Source organism: Babylonia areolata, chromosome 13 (genome assembly GCF_041734735.1).
Source record: "Babylonia areolata isolate BAREFJ2019XMU chromosome 13, ASM4173473v1, whole genome shotgun sequence".
Classification (NCBI taxonomy): Eukaryota; Metazoa; Mollusca; class Gastropoda; order Neogastropoda; family Buccinidae; genus Babylonia; species Babylonia areolata.
In genome coordinates, this window is record NC_134888.1 from 22,601,849 (window position 1) to 22,616,848 (window position 15,000).

Here is a 15,000-nt window from a genome sequence, read left to right on the forward strand (position 1 = left end):
CAGCACGGTCACACCAGCAACACCAAGGTCACAGCAGCAAAGTTACACCAGCAACACCAAGGTCACAGCAGCAAGGTCACACCAGCAACACCAAGGTCACAGGAGCACGGTCACACCAGCAACACCAAGGTCACACCAGCAAGGTCACACCAGCAACACCAAGGTCACGGCTGCAACACCAAGATCACACTAGAAACAACAAGGTTTACACTGCCACTCACAGCAGAAACTGTTGCCACACGCCACACTGACCAACACACGCACTGTTGTTCGCACAAGTTCATGAGTTACGAAAGAAATCTATTGGCATCGATGAAGGTCTTAATATCTGGCAGTTATTACTCCGTGTCAGCTGGGGGGAATCACGCTTACTGACCGAGATCTCGAAGAAAAGTCACAGTATGCCCATTCACATCGAAGCAAAATACTGATGATTTAAAATCTCTTCACTAAAGTAATGCACTGAATATAACACCTACTGAATACTGAAGCGGAAGGTTGGATTATATATATATATATATATATATATATATATATAATTTATATATGTATATGTATATATATATATATATATAAAATTTATATATGTTTATATATATATATATATATATATATATATATTCAGTGGAGTGATGGCCTGGAGGTAACGCGTCCGCATAGGAAGCGAGATAATATGAACGCACTGGTTCGAATCACGGCTCAGCCGCCGATATTTTCTCCCCCTCCACTAGACCTTGAGTGGTGGTCTGGACGCTAGTCATTCGGATGAGACGATAAACCGAGGTCCCGTGTGCAGCATGCACTTAGCGCACGTAAAAGAACCCACGACAACAAAAGGGTTGTTCCTGGCAAAATTCTGTAGAAAAATCCACTTCGTAGGAAAAACAAATAAAACTGCACGCCGACAAAAATGGATGGCGCTGTAGTGTAGCGACGCGCTCTCCCTGGGGAGAGCAGCCCGAATTTCACATGGAGAAATCTGTTGTGATGAAAAGAAATACAGATAAAAATATTTTTTAGACAGGGAAAAAACAGAATCAAGTATGCTACTACTGAAGCAGAAAACTCAACGAAAGCAGCAACACAGACTCACTGAAGACTGATAATGTTTGCTTTAGAAATTCAATAGTAATTAGATTATTGCGACATAAATTGAAACGGGGAAATTTGTTAAACAAAAACGTCTGAAACTTTCTTGACGAAAAGAAAAAAAAATCACAGTTGCATCTGCTGCTACTAGTGTGGCTTGTGCCGAAAGAACTTCTTCTTCTGCGTTCGTGGACTGCAACTCCCACGTTCACTCGTATACACACACGAGTGGGCTTTTACGTGTATGACCGTTTTTAACCCCGCCATGTAGGCAGCCATACTCCGCTTTCGGGGGTGTACATGCTGGGTATGTACTTGTTTCCATAACCCACCGAACGCTGACATGGATTACAGGATCTTTAACGTGCGTATTTGATCTTTTGCTTGCGTGTACACACGAAGGGGGTTCAGGCACTAGCAGGTCTGCACACATGTTGACCTGGGAGATCGGAAAAATCTCCACCCTTTACCCACCAGGCGCCGTCACTGAGATTCGAACCCGGGACCCTCAGATTGAAAGTCCAACGCTTTAACCATTCGGCTATTGCGCCCGTCAAGCAGAAAAAAGAACAATCCGGTTGACCCAGTGAAAAAAACGGTTGTCATTATTATAACAACTGGTCTTCGCCAGCAAATCAGTATTCACGTCTTATGTCATTATCGTCGTTCGTACGAGAACATTTTTGGAGTGTCGGAATTCAAAAGGTATCCGCGAAACACTGTACTCTGATGCGTTGAATTTTCGGTCCTCTGTGTTTTTTTTTGTTTTGTGTGTGTGTGTGTGTGTGTGTGTGTGTGTGTGTGTGTGTGTGTGTGTGTGTGTGTGTGTGTCTCTGTGTGTGTGTGTGTGTGTGTGTGTGTGTGTGTGTGTGTACCAACAAACGTTACACGCGAACTGTGGACACAGCGAAGTTAATTCACGTTATCAGCGAAATGAATTCCTGTTGCTGCTGCTGCTGTTGCTGCTGCTGCTGCTTTAGTCGTTTGTTTCCTGTTCTGCGTTGAGTTTCCACTTGGTAAGTGACGTCCCTCTCCCTCTCTCTCTCTCCTTTTCGACGTGTACAGTCGTGGCGACGCACTTCTCTCTCTTTTTTTTTCTTCTTTTTTTTTTCTCGCTCCACGTGGGAACACGTGTCTTATTTCCAAGATCAATTTGTGCGTTGTTGGCACGGTGGTGGTCACAAATCCATATACAGCCCTTCTTTTCTCCCCTCACCTTTCCTTTTTCTCTCTCCCCCCCCCCCCCACTCACCCCCACCCACACCACCCCTTCCTTTCCTCCTCCCCCCCCCTATCTCCCTACTCAATCATACACAGGTGGTGTGGAAAGGAAAGGGTGTGTGTGTGTGTGTGTGTGTGTGTGTGTGTTTTGTAGTCAGTGAGGTTACTTCGACGTTAGATGACGTCAGGTTTTTCTGTTTGGAAAATATGCACTTGAAAACTGTCGATTTTTTTGTTTTGTTTTTTGTTTTGTCTGTTGACTGATCAAGAATGACGTTGTCATCGTAGCAGTAGCAGTAACAGTGGCAGCAGCAGCAGCAGCAGCGGCAACTGTCATAGGGGTAGTATCAGTAGAAGAACAGCAACAGTTACAGTAGTAGTTGTGGTAGTGGTAGAAACTGCAGCAGCGGTAGTAGTAATAGTAGCAGTAGTAGTAGTTGTAGTAATAGTAGTAGTAGTAGTAGTAGTAGTAATACCAACAGCAGCAGCCCTAGCAGTGGTACTGGTAGTAAGAGCAGCAGCAGCAGTGGTGATGGTAGTAGCAGTAGCAGCAGTAGTAGCAGTAACGGTAGTTGCAACAGCAATAGTAGCCATAGTGACAGCAGCAGGCAGCAGCAGCAGCAGTAGTAGTGGTTGCAGCAGCAGTAGCAGAATAGTAGTGATAGTAGCTGTTGTCGTATAGTAGTAGAAGTAGTAGTAGCCTAGTTGCAGAAGAAGTAGAAATGGTATCAGTAGCAGTAGAGAAGTAGTAGGTCTTCTTCTTCTTCTTCTTCTTCGTTCGTGGGCGGGCAAACTCCACGTTCACTCCTATGTACACGAGTAGGCTTTTACGTGTATGACTGACAGACCCTGGAGGAATCTGGTGAACAGTTCTGTGCGGCGCCACATTGGACTGTTCACAGACTTATGATGGTATTGAATAATAACGATGATATTGCTGATACTGCTGCTGCTGCTGCTGCTGTGATGACGAATATGATGATGGTGATGATGATGATGACACTACAAACCAGTCCAATGAGTGTTGCCTTCAGAGTGATTTTGGACAAAGGCACACAACTTCAGGCCATTTTGTTTCTCAACGATCCCCAATCAGCTTGTTAGCAGGTGCATACGAAGTACGTTGAAACAACCCCCCCCCCAAAAAAAAAAGAAAAAAAGAAAACAACTTAAAAAAAAGAAAGAAGAAGAAAAAAAAGAAAAGAAATGAAAGAGAAGTCGCTCCATGTCTCTTCATACATACCTTTCATTTAGTATGAAGATGAAACTGACCGCAGTGATCAGCCGATCTGTTTGTGGTCAACGTGATCAATACGAATGTGGTGTTTTTTTGGGTTTTTTTTTTTTTTTTTTTTTTTTTGCGTTTTTCATTAAAAAAACCAAACAATTTAGTGGTTTTCGAACGTACTTGTTTTACTTCCTTTAAACTCTCCCCCAGTCTGTTTACTGCCGAGGTTTTCCCCCACAACAACTGTCACCATTGATTCTGGTGTGTTGCTTGCCTTGCTTTGCCACGCAGGCACTAGGGCGGGGTGAGAGAGAGAGACGGGGGGCAGGGGGGGGGGGGAGAGAGCAGGAGAGAGAGCAGGAAAGATATATATATATATATATATATATATATATATATATATATATATATAGAGAGAGAGAGAGAGAGAGAGAGAGAGGGGATAAATCGAGAAGGAGCAGGAGAGTGAGAACAGGAGAGAGATGGAGGAAGGGAGAGAGAAAGAAAGAGAGGGAGAGAGAGAGAGGCAGGGAGAGATAGATAGATAGATAGAGAGAGAGAGAGAGAGAGAGAGAGAGGGAGAACGAAATAGTGAGAGAGAGCGGGATATATATATATATATATATATATATATATATATATATATATATATATGGGCAGGAAGGCAGAGAGACAGAGAGAGAGAGAGGGAGAGACGTTGAAAGGAGGAGGGCGAAATAGCAGGAGGTGGAGGGAAAAGAATGGGATGGGGAAGGGATGGGGGTGGGAGGTTGGGAGTGTATGGAAAGAAAAGGAGTTTAGGTGTGGAAGGGGAAGCGTGGGTAAGGGTGGGGGTGGGGGTCGTACAGGTGAGGGTCGGGAGAGAGAGAGAGAGAGAGAGAGAGAGAGAGAGAGAGAATATATGTTCACGTACACGTTAGCAGCGGATGGCTGGGCTTGACGCACAGTATCGAACCGTTCAACCCCTCCCTCAGCATCCATGTGGACGGGACGCGACAGCTGCCACTTCATTGACCCGAGCAGGTGGGTGGGTAGAGGGGACAGGGGGTGGTAGATTGGGGAGGGGGGTAAGAGGCGAGGGAAGGGGCGAGATAACAAAGAGAGAGAGAGAGAGAGCACATCACGAAGCAAATAACGGTGAATTTTTGACTCACTTGTGTAAACAAAGTGAGTCTGTTTTAACCCGGTGTTCGGTTGTCTCTCTGTGTGTGTGTGTGTGTGTGTGTGTGTGTGTGTGTGTCCGTGTGTCCGTGTGTCTGTGTGTCCGTGGTAAACTTTAACATTGACATTTTCTCTGCAAATGCTTTGTCAGTTGACACCAAATTTGGCATAAAAATAGGAAAAATTCAGCTCTTTCCAGTCATCTTGTTTAAAACAATATTGCACCTCTGGGATGGGCACAAAAAAAAATAAAAAAAAGAAGCCTAATTATATGCAAATTGCATTTACTGTTATATTTATATTTTTTGTATTCTCTAAACTTGGCACTCTGACCTCTTATTCTAACACAACAAGAGGAGTCATTATTATCATTTTTTGTTCAAACAGGAACTTCTTTTGCTAAGCATGGAATTTTTATGTATTTTGCAAACGTTTTGGTGCAGATAGTAAAAAAGGGAAATTACTCTGTAATTAATGCTAGGGGACTTAATTTATCACAAGTGAGTCTTGAAGGCCTTGCCTCTCTTGTTTTCTTTCTTCCGGTCTTTCCCCTCTGTCTCCCTACCTCAAACTGTTCCTTGGAGGACTGTTCCAGCAGAGGCCATTGGATCTAGGTTGCGAGGCCATACCTACTTTGCTTTTTTTTTCCCTGCCCCATCATCTGCACCGTTTCATTGGCATTACTACCACGCTGCTCATTTAGATCCCCCCCCCCCCCCCCCCCCATACACGGCCACACCCGGGTTCGTCCGTCACAGTTCCAGCGTCGGCAATCCACAGGGAACCATCGAAGTTAGGTCGCCAGGAGGCCATACACCAGAGGAGGCCCTGCACTGCTGCTGAGTCACTTCGGTGGTGTTCAGTAGTGCCTGTTCTGATTTAACGTACTTAGGACACCACCTACTAAGCCCCCTACTAACGACAAAAAATGGCTTAGTCGCGGAGCCAGACTGAGTGAGCGTCCCTCCCAGAGTGGAGACCGCCATCACGTCCCTCAAACATCAACCACCCATGAATCTGTCGACACTGAAGAAACTCACCTCAAGCACGGAAGTGGAGGGATATCGAAACTGTGGTCACCATCAGAGCAGGGCATGAAAGGCCACAGACTTTGAGACTTTTTTGTTCATTTTGATGATGATGAAGGAGGAGGATGACGATGACGATGTTACTATGGAGGTCCATTTTGGTTTGGGACTGCGTGACAAGGCTGTACTCTACGCTTCCTGTCATAATGATGATTCTTTTCAGTCTTTAAACTGTTGTCAGCAAATCTTCACAAGGTCAACTCGATGGTTTGGTGCACTTATTCATTGATGATGAACTTGGTTAGTTATTTGTATTTGTATTTCTTTTTATCACGACAGATTTCTCTGTGTGAAATTCGGGCTACTCTCCCCAGTGAGAGCGCGTCGCCACACTACAGCGCCACCCATTTTTTGCATTTTTTCCTGCGTGCAGGTTTTTATATTTGTATTTCTTAGTGGTCTTTCTACAGAATTTTGTCAGGAACAACCCTTAGGAAGCGAGATAATCTGAGCGCACTTCTTCGAATCACGGCTCAGCCACCGATATTTTCTCCCCCTCCACTAGACCTTGAGTGGTGGTGGTCTGGACGCTAGTCGTTCGGATGAGACGATAAACGGAGGTCCCGTGTGCTAGCAGGCACTTAGCGCACGTAAAAGAACCCACGGCAACAAAAGGGTTGTTCCTGGCAACATTCTGTAGAAAAATCCACTTCGATACTTCCAAAGTATAATAGAATTCATCGTGGAGTTGGGAACATCTGTTCCTAAGTATAACGGAATTTATCGTGGAGTTTGGAACACTCTGTTCCTAAGCATAACGGAATTTATCGTGGAGTTTGGAACACTCTTACGATAAGCTAACTTACTGCTATATTTTTTTCTGCTGTTTGGAACGAGGGTAAATTCTTGTAGGTTTTCTGACAGCTGATACGTATAACAGTCATAATTATGAAATCTTCTGTAAAGCTGTCGTATGCACTCGCGGTAGTCTTCGTACTTAAACGCCCAATCGAACGAAATCGACAAGTGTGATGATATAATATCCCATCTGCGTGGCTGCTTGGTTATGTAATTCACTTGTTAGTGAGTTAATATTTTTAAACTCTTCATCTTTTTCAACTAAAAAAAACCAAAAATCATGTAAGTCAATCGGACTTAGATTATGTGTGATATATATCGTTTCCATCGTGCGTAGAGGGAGACAGTGTGTCCAGTGAACCTTTTGAACACAGTTCGCGCGCGTGCGCACGCACACACGCGCACACACACACACACGCGCGCGCGCGCATACACACATACACACACATTTACATACACACACAAACACACAGACAGACAGATACAAACACAGACACAAACACACACACAAACGCACACACACACACGCACGCACACACACACGCACGCACGCACGCACGCACGCATGCATGCACGACCACACACATGCACACACACATACTCACACACACAAGGTTCGAATCATCATCAGACGTATTACTGTGGTACTTTGATAGCCTTTGGCCGGCTGCTGACCATAGAAGAGTGTCCTGGGACCACACACACACACACACACACACACACACACACACACACATACATACACACATACATACACACGCACGCACGCACGCACGCACACACACACAGACACACACAGACACACACAGACACACAGACACACACACACACACACACACACACACAGAGTCCAGTGGGCGGGCGCAATAGCCGAATAGTTTAAGCGTAGGACTTTCAATCTGAGGGCCCCGGGTTCGAATCTCGGTAACGGCGCCTGGTGGGTAAAGGGTGAAGATTTATCCGATCTCCCAGGTCAACATAAGTGCAGACATGCTTAGTGCCTGAACCCCCTTCGTGTGTATACACACGCAGAAGATCAGCTACGCACGTTAAATATCCTGTGATCCATGTCAGCGTTCGGTGGGTCATAGAAACAAGATTATACCCAGCTATGCACACCCCCCCGAAAATGGAGCATGGCTGCCTTAGAGAGCTTGGTCTCTCCCCGTGGATAGGATAGGCGGTATATGAGTATCCGCATCATTCTTTCAGTGGCACACATCCGGTTTGTGGGTGTGTGAAGTTGCAGGTTTGCTCTTTGCCATTTTCTGACCAAGACCTGCTTGCAGGTGGTGCGGTTGTCTGCACCTTTCAGAATGTGGTGGAGGCAGTCCGGAAGGTCGGGCGTTGTGTTTTGTTGTGTTGTGTGTTGCGAGGCATGGACACTGACGGCCGAAACTGAAAGGAAGATCCAGGCCTTCGAGAACAAATGCCTGAGGAAGCTCCTTCAAATTCCCCTGGATCGAGCACAGGACCAATGGACATGTACGGAGCAGAATTGAGAACCTTGCTGGACCTCAGGAACCTCTCCTTTCAACTGTGAAGAGACGCAAGCTGATATGGTTTGGACACAACACTCGACACACCAGCTTGTCCAAAACAATCATGCAAGGCACCATCGAGGGCGGGAGAAGAAGAGGAAGACAGCGGAAGAACTGGCATGAGAACATCAAACAATGGACCGGATTCCACACACGTGAGCTGCTGCCAGCGGCTGCCGACACAGACAGATGGAGAAGGGAGGTTGCGTCTGCGGTCCTCAGGCTTCCCCCAACGACTACTTTGTAGTTATGGGCCTGAGGTTGAGGTTGAGGTGTTGTGTTGTTTAATTCTGTGCTGTTTTTTTGTTGTTGTTGTGTTGTATTGTTTTGTATTGTATTGTGGTGCAGTGCGGTCTGGTGTGGTGTGGTGTGGTGTGGTGTGGTATGTTCTGTTTTGTGTATTGTCCTGTCCTGTCCTGTATTGTCCTGTCCTGTCCTGTCCTGTCCTGTATTGTCCTGTCACACCCTGTGTTGTGTTTGTGTTGTGTCTTGATGTGTTGTGATGGTTGGTCCTCGTGTCCAGCACCCACTTAACGCACTGTAAAAAGAGCCCACGGCAACAAACAGAGCTGGCAACATTCTGGAAAAGAACCGTGCCTGCCGAAGTGTGCATATGTGTTAGGGTAGCTACTAGATACACATGTATGTTAAAATGTATGTATGCAGTGTGTGTGTGTGTGTGTGTGTGTGTGTGTGTGTGTGTGTGTGCGCGCGCGCGCGTGTGTGTATGTGTGTGTGTGTGTGTGTGTGTGTAGTCACATATTGGTGTGTGTATGTAACATTGATGTAATGACTTATGTTAACAAAAGCGTTTTTTGTAAAGCACCTATTCTTCTCCTCCTCCTCCTCTTCTGTCAGCATGTTTCTGAATTGTTTGTTCACCACAGTGATTGTGGTCAAGAATGAACGTTTCAGATGACTCAGTTGTCGTGGGTTTGTTTCGCTTCCCCCTGTCAGTGAATTATGCTGCATTACAGGACCTACGTTTATTGATCATCGTCGTCTCCTCCGAAAGACTAGCACCCAGGCCCAAATAGGGAACCAGTTGAAAGGGAAGAATACAAAAAAAAAAAAAAAAAAAAAAAGCAAAACAAAAAAAAAACAAAACAAAACAAAGCCAACCCCATCGGAATCGAAACCGTGTCTGGCCACATCCTTTCCACCTCACTGTCTTGGACAAGCAATATTTGTCATCGTTGTCTTTTTTATTTATTTATTATTTTATTATTATTATCATTATTATTATTATTACTACTACTACTACTTTAAAAAATCATTTATTTATGTATTTATGTACGCTTATAGTTGACTTCATCAAGTTTTTGCGCCTTATACATATTATTATTAGTGGTAGTAGTTATTTTTTTTTAATGTATTTATCTTTTATTTATTTACCTTTTTTTTCCTTTCTCAAGGCCTGACTAAGCGCGTTGGGTTACGCTGCTGGTCAGGCATCTGCTTGGCAGATGTGGTGTAGCGTATATGGATTTGTCCGAACGCAGTGACGCCCCCTTGAGCTACTGAAACTGAAACTTACTAGGATATATGATGGAGTCTCCCGTCGGACCGACGGACGAGTAGGCAGGCAGGCTTATCTGTCGGTGTGTGTCCTCATATGGGAGAAGAGGCCGATTCTAGATGCGCAGCACTTCCCACAGGTGTTGCAAGGGAAAACGTCTCCAGAAGTTGAGCCCTTCTTCCTTCGCTCACGCTTCTCCTTAATGGCCAGCGTTCTCTTGTTTTCAAACGTCTTTATGCCACTAGAGCGGTCAAGGGCATCAGTTTCCCAGGAAGCGATGTCTATGTCACAGGCTTTGAGGTTTGTCTTCAAGGTGTCCTTGAAGCGATTGCAGGGTCTTACAGTTTCGCGGTGGCCTTCCTTCAGCTGGCCATACAGTAGCATCTTCGGGATCCTGCTGTCTGTCATGCGGAAAACGTGTCCTGTCCAGCGTAGCTGGCACTGGATCAGCAGGCTTTCGATGCTGGGCAAACCGCTCCTCTCTAGGACCTGGAGGTTGGAGACCCTGTCTTGCCACTTTATGCCGAGGATCTTTCGTAAGCATCTCTGGTGAAACTGCTCAAGTTGTTGAATGTGACGGCGATACGTCGTCCATGTTTCACAGCAGTACAACAAGGTGGTCAGCACAACAGCTCTGTAGGTTTTCATCTTGGATCTGAGCCTGATGCCTTTGTTGTTCCACAGCCTGTTGTTGAGTCTGCCAAAGGCGGAGCTAGGATATAAAGACTTCACCAAAGGTTAAGAACCTCTTCATGAAATCTGTAGGGTTTTTTGTTTTTAAGTTAAAAAAAATATAGACATAAATTCTGTTTTCAATTGTAATATATATATTTTTTTGTTTTACTTCCAACGTGGATTTTTTCTGCGGAATTTCTTTTTTTGTTGCCGTGGTTTGGTTGGTTTTGTTTGTTTGTTTTTTTTGTTTTTGTTTTTTTGTTTTTCACGTGCGCAAAGTGCACGCTGTACACTGGGACTTCGGTTTATCGTCTCTTCCGAGTGTGACTGAGCGTCTGCAGTCTCCACTCAAAAGGGTCTAGTGGAAGGGGGGTGGGTGGCTGGTTAGTCAATCAAAATCCTGGTCTCTGTCTGTGTGGGACTCGAACCTGTGACTTCTCGCGTCCTAGTCGGGCGCATATCCACTGCACCACCGCCTCACCAAGCCTGTGTTCCTTCCTCATGGTGAGGTGACGTCTGCTTTTTTTTTTCTTTTTTTTTTTCGAGACGAGCTTTCCATTGCCATTGCGGATGATGGAGTCAGTGTTGATTAAGTCTTTTGCGTGGGCAGGAGCTTTAGTGATTGTCGATATGAATTATATGTGATTTTTACTTTTGTGTTTTGTTGTTGTTGTTGTTGTTGTTGTTTGGGGGGTGGGGGTCGGGGGTCTTCTTCTTTTCTTTTTTTTTCTCTCTCTCTTCTTTTTGTTTCCTCTTTGGAAACAAGAAAAGGATGGGAAGGGTGGGGGAATAGAAAGATAGAGAGGGAGGGAAGGAGGGGAGAGAGGGAGAGATAGAGAGAGAGGGAGAGAGGAAGAGACCGAGGGAGAAAGGGAGAGAGCAAGAGGGAGAGAGGGGGGGGGGAGAGAGAGAGGGGGCGGGGGAGAAAGAGAGAGACAGAGAGATGCATGCATGCACACAAAACACATGCACTCACACCCACACCCATCCACACACACACACACACACACACACACACACACACAGACACACACACACACACACACACACACTCTCTCTCTCTCTCTCTCTCTCCCTCTTTCTCTCCCTCAACCACAAATATTTCTCCATGTCTTTTCAGGTTTGCTTTTATTTTCATGCAAGTTTTTTGTTTCCTGTTTTTCTTCTTCTAGTTGTTTTTTTTTTCCTTTTTTTTTTTTAATGATTATTGTTCGTCTTTTTGTTGGTTCATTCCTTCTGTCTTTCTTTTTGCTTCTTTTCCACAAAAAAAAAACACACATGCACGCACACGCGCGCGCACACACACTCACGCGCACGCACACGCACACACACACACACACACACACATAAGAAAGGTTCAGCCAGGTATTTATAGATTAGATTGATCACATCATGTTCCGATATATGTTATTATCATCATCGTCATCATCAAAGGTCGTTTTTTTTTTGTTGTTTTTTTTCCCCCCCAGCTTGTAGAGCTCTTGTGCGACAGCTTCTTTCTTCAAGCAGGGTCGGCCTCGTCTTTTACTTTTAACTCACTCAGTACGGCCAGTCCTCTCTTTTCCTCTACACAGACCCCTCGGATGTCCAGTGGGTGTCTGAATGACCCAACCTTTAGCTTCCGTCGTCAGAACTGTGGTATTCTTTGTCAACATTCACCTCTTCAGTATAAGAGCCTTCCGCTTGCAATATTTTGATGACGGTAATTGGGATGAAACGCTGTTAACGTCGTCTCTTTCGCCGTTCGTATGGAGAGAGTTAATTAACAACGGATGAAGAAGACAATGAATCTCTAGTTTGCTGTGTTGTTGTTGTTGGTGTTGGTGGTGGTGGTGGTGGTTGTTGGTGGTGGTGGCGGTTGGTGGTGGTGGTTGGTGGGTGGTGGTGGTAGTTGCTGTTTGCACTATGTATCCGCTCCCTCCCCTTGTCTCTCTCCTTGTCTCTTCTCTCTAAACCCTCCCTCTCCTCTCCCCCCCCCCCCACCCCTAGCCTTCTCTTCCCCCCTCCCCCTCCGCCCTCACTCCCTCTCCACCGCTCCTCCCCTTCCCCCCTCCCACCACCCCTACAGCGCCCTTTCCCACCCACCCATCCTTCCGTTCTTAGTATCCGTCTCAAGAGCAGATTGAGAGGCGATAACGACATGGAGAGAGAGAGAGAGAGAGAGAGAGAGAGAGAGAGAGAGAGGAGGGGTGTGTGGGGGAGGTAGGGGGCTGAGGGCGGGGAGGGGGAGGGGGGGGGCGGTGTTGGAGGTGGAGAAGAGGGAGAGATAGAGAGAGAGAGAGAGGGAGAGAGAAATGGAAAGTTGATCGCGGAGAGAAAGAGAGAGAGTGAGAGTGAGAGAGAGAGAGGGGGGCGGAGGCAGGGGGCTGAGGGCGGGAGGGGGGGGTGTTGGGGGTGGAGGAGAGGGAGAGCTAGAGAGAGAGAGGGAGAGAGAAATGGAAAGAGGATCGCGGAGAGAAAGAGAGAGGTGGTGGGGGGGGGAGAGGGGGAGGGTTGGGGGTGGAGGAGGGAGAGAGAGAGGGAGAGAGAAATGGAAAGAGGGTGAGGAAAGAGAGAGAGAGAGGGGGGGGCGAGGGGGGGGAAGGTTGGAGGTGGAGGAGGGGGTGAGAGAGAGGGGGGGGGAGAGAAAAATGGAAAGAGGATGGGGAGAGAAAGAGAGAGAGAGAGAGAGGTGGGGGAGGGGGTAGACAGAGCAAGAGGGAGAGAGAAAGGGAGAGAGGAGGGGTTAGAGAGCGAGCGAGAAAGCAGAAGAGAGAGAGGTAGGGAGGGAGGGAGAGAGAGGGGAGAGAGAGGGGGGATGGGAGTAGAGGAGGGGTGAGAGAGAGAGGGGGAGAGAAAAATGGAAAGAGGATGGGAGAGAGATACAGAGAGAGAGAGGGGGGGGGAGAGGGGGAGGGTTCGGGGTGGAGGAGGGGGAGAGAGAGAGAGGGGGGGGGGGAGAGAAATGGAAAGTGGAGAGGGAGAGGGAGAGATAGGAGAAGGTGGGGAGGGGACAGAGAGCAAGAGGGAGAGAGAAAGGGAGAGAGGAGGAGTTAGAGAGAGAGCGAAAGAGCGGAAGAGAGAGAGAGATGGGGAGGGAGAGAGAGAGAGAGAGAGGATGGGAGGGGTAGGGGGAGGGGTTGGGGATGGAGGGAGAGAGAAATGGAAAGAGGATGGAGAGAGTGAGAGAGAGAGAGAGAGAAGGTGGGGAGGGGATAGAGAGATCAAGAGGGAGAGAGAAAGGGAGAGAGGAGGGGTTAGAGAGAGAGCGAAAGAGCGGAAGAGAGAGAGATGGGGAGGGAGGGAGAGAGAGAGAGAGAGAGAGAGAGAGAGAGAGAGAGAGAGATGGATCAGGTGTGAAATCACAGAATAAATGAGAGATTACGATGGAGAGAGAGAGAGAGAGAGAGAGAGAGAGAGAGAGAGAGAGAGAGAGAGTGAATAGGGAGATTTGAGAAACGGGCTATGGGTGGGATACAGACAGAGACAGAGTGTTGATAAGGTAAAGATAGAAAAGGAAATTTTTGTCCAGCATTATAAAAAAAAAAGAAGAAAAAAAAGAAAAAAAAAAGAGAAAGAAAATAAAACAACATCCCCCAAACTTATTGCATGATAGTTCTTTTTTCTTCTTAAAAAAAAAAAAAAAATAGGACTCTGCCACAATGCATGTCTGAACCTACAACGTTTCTTTTTTCTTTTGAACTTTCAACAAACAAAACAAAACAAACAAAAAATCGTAGGCGCTTGCGCGCAACTGCGATACGCAGGAGAAAAAAAAAGACAGAGAAAGAACTCCCTCCCTCTGGCCCATCTCTCCTGCCCATTTGTTTAACAACAGCAGCACACACACACACACACACACACACACACACACACACACACACAGACACACACACACACACACACACACACACACACATCCAGCAAACAAACAAACAAACAAAGAAGAAAAAAAATCAGGGCAGCAGCTGACGTCACTGACACGTCACGGAGGCAGAGGCAGGCAGAAGCAGCTTCCTCATCACCAGAGAAGCCGCCTGGACCCTCGCGCCGAAACATCATGACGCTGTGACCTCATCCTGTTCCGCGTCAGCATCTCCTTCTTCTCCTTCTCCTTCTTCTTCTTCAACCGCTCGCTTGTAGAAGGCGGAGTAGTGGGGATGATCGGAGCGAGCTCTCTTGTAGAAGCGGCTCAGGTCGTCCTCCTCTGCCAGGCGTTTGTAGAAGGAGCTGAGGTCGTCTTGGGACCGTTTGTAGAACGCGTCGTGGACGTCGCGAGCGCGTTTGTAGAATGCGCTGTTCACGTCCCATGCGCGTTTGTAGAAGGCGCTGTTGTCGTCCCTTGCGCGCTTGTAGAATCCGCTGTTATTGTTCCTGGCGCGTTTGTAGAACCCGCTGATGTCGCCTCGCGCGCGCTTGTAGAACCCGCTCTTGTCGTCCCTCGCGCGCTTGTAGAACCGGCTGACCACGTCGTCGTGGGCTCGCTTGTAGAAGCCGCTGTTCGCGTCTCGGGCACGCTTGTAGAAGCCGCTCAGGTCGCCGCCGGGTGCCCGTTTGTAGAAGCTGCTGGTGTGTTCGTCCCCAGGGCTGCGCTTGTAGAATGCGCTCAGCGCGTTGAGCCCCCGTTTGTAGAACGCGTCCGGACCATCCCGTGCCCTTTTGTAGAACGCGCTGACGTCACTCGGTGCCCTTTTGTAAAAC

The 15,000-nt window shown here is 47.0% G+C and overlaps 2 protein-coding genes across 2 annotated transcripts in view; both read right to left on the reverse strand.

Moving 5' to 3' along the window:
• The window catches only part of LOC143288726 (uncharacterized), a 19,435-nt gene extending 17,349 nt beyond the window's left edge, over positions 1-2,086 (reverse strand). Inside the window, exons 1-2 of the mRNA XM_076597352.1 lie at positions 1,978-2,086; positions 1-170 (exon numbers count right to left, since the gene is read on the reverse strand). The exon at positions 1-170 is cut by the window's left edge and continues 328 nt beyond it. The gene's annotated coding sequence lies outside the window, so the exon portion shown is untranslated. The remainder of the gene's footprint in view (positions 171-1,977) is intronic.
• An 11,955-nt stretch (positions 2,087-14,041) lies between these two features.
• Positions 14,042-15,000, reverse strand: part of LOC143288882 (uncharacterized) — a 195,399-nt gene continuing 194,440 nt past the window's right edge. Inside the window, exon 5 of the mRNA XM_076597543.1 lies at positions 14,042-15,000. This exon is cut by the window's right edge and continues 1,123 nt beyond it. Within this exon, the coding sequence (XP_076453658.1) occupies positions 14,358-15,000 (643 nt within the window). The 3' untranslated portion in view covers positions 14,042-14,357.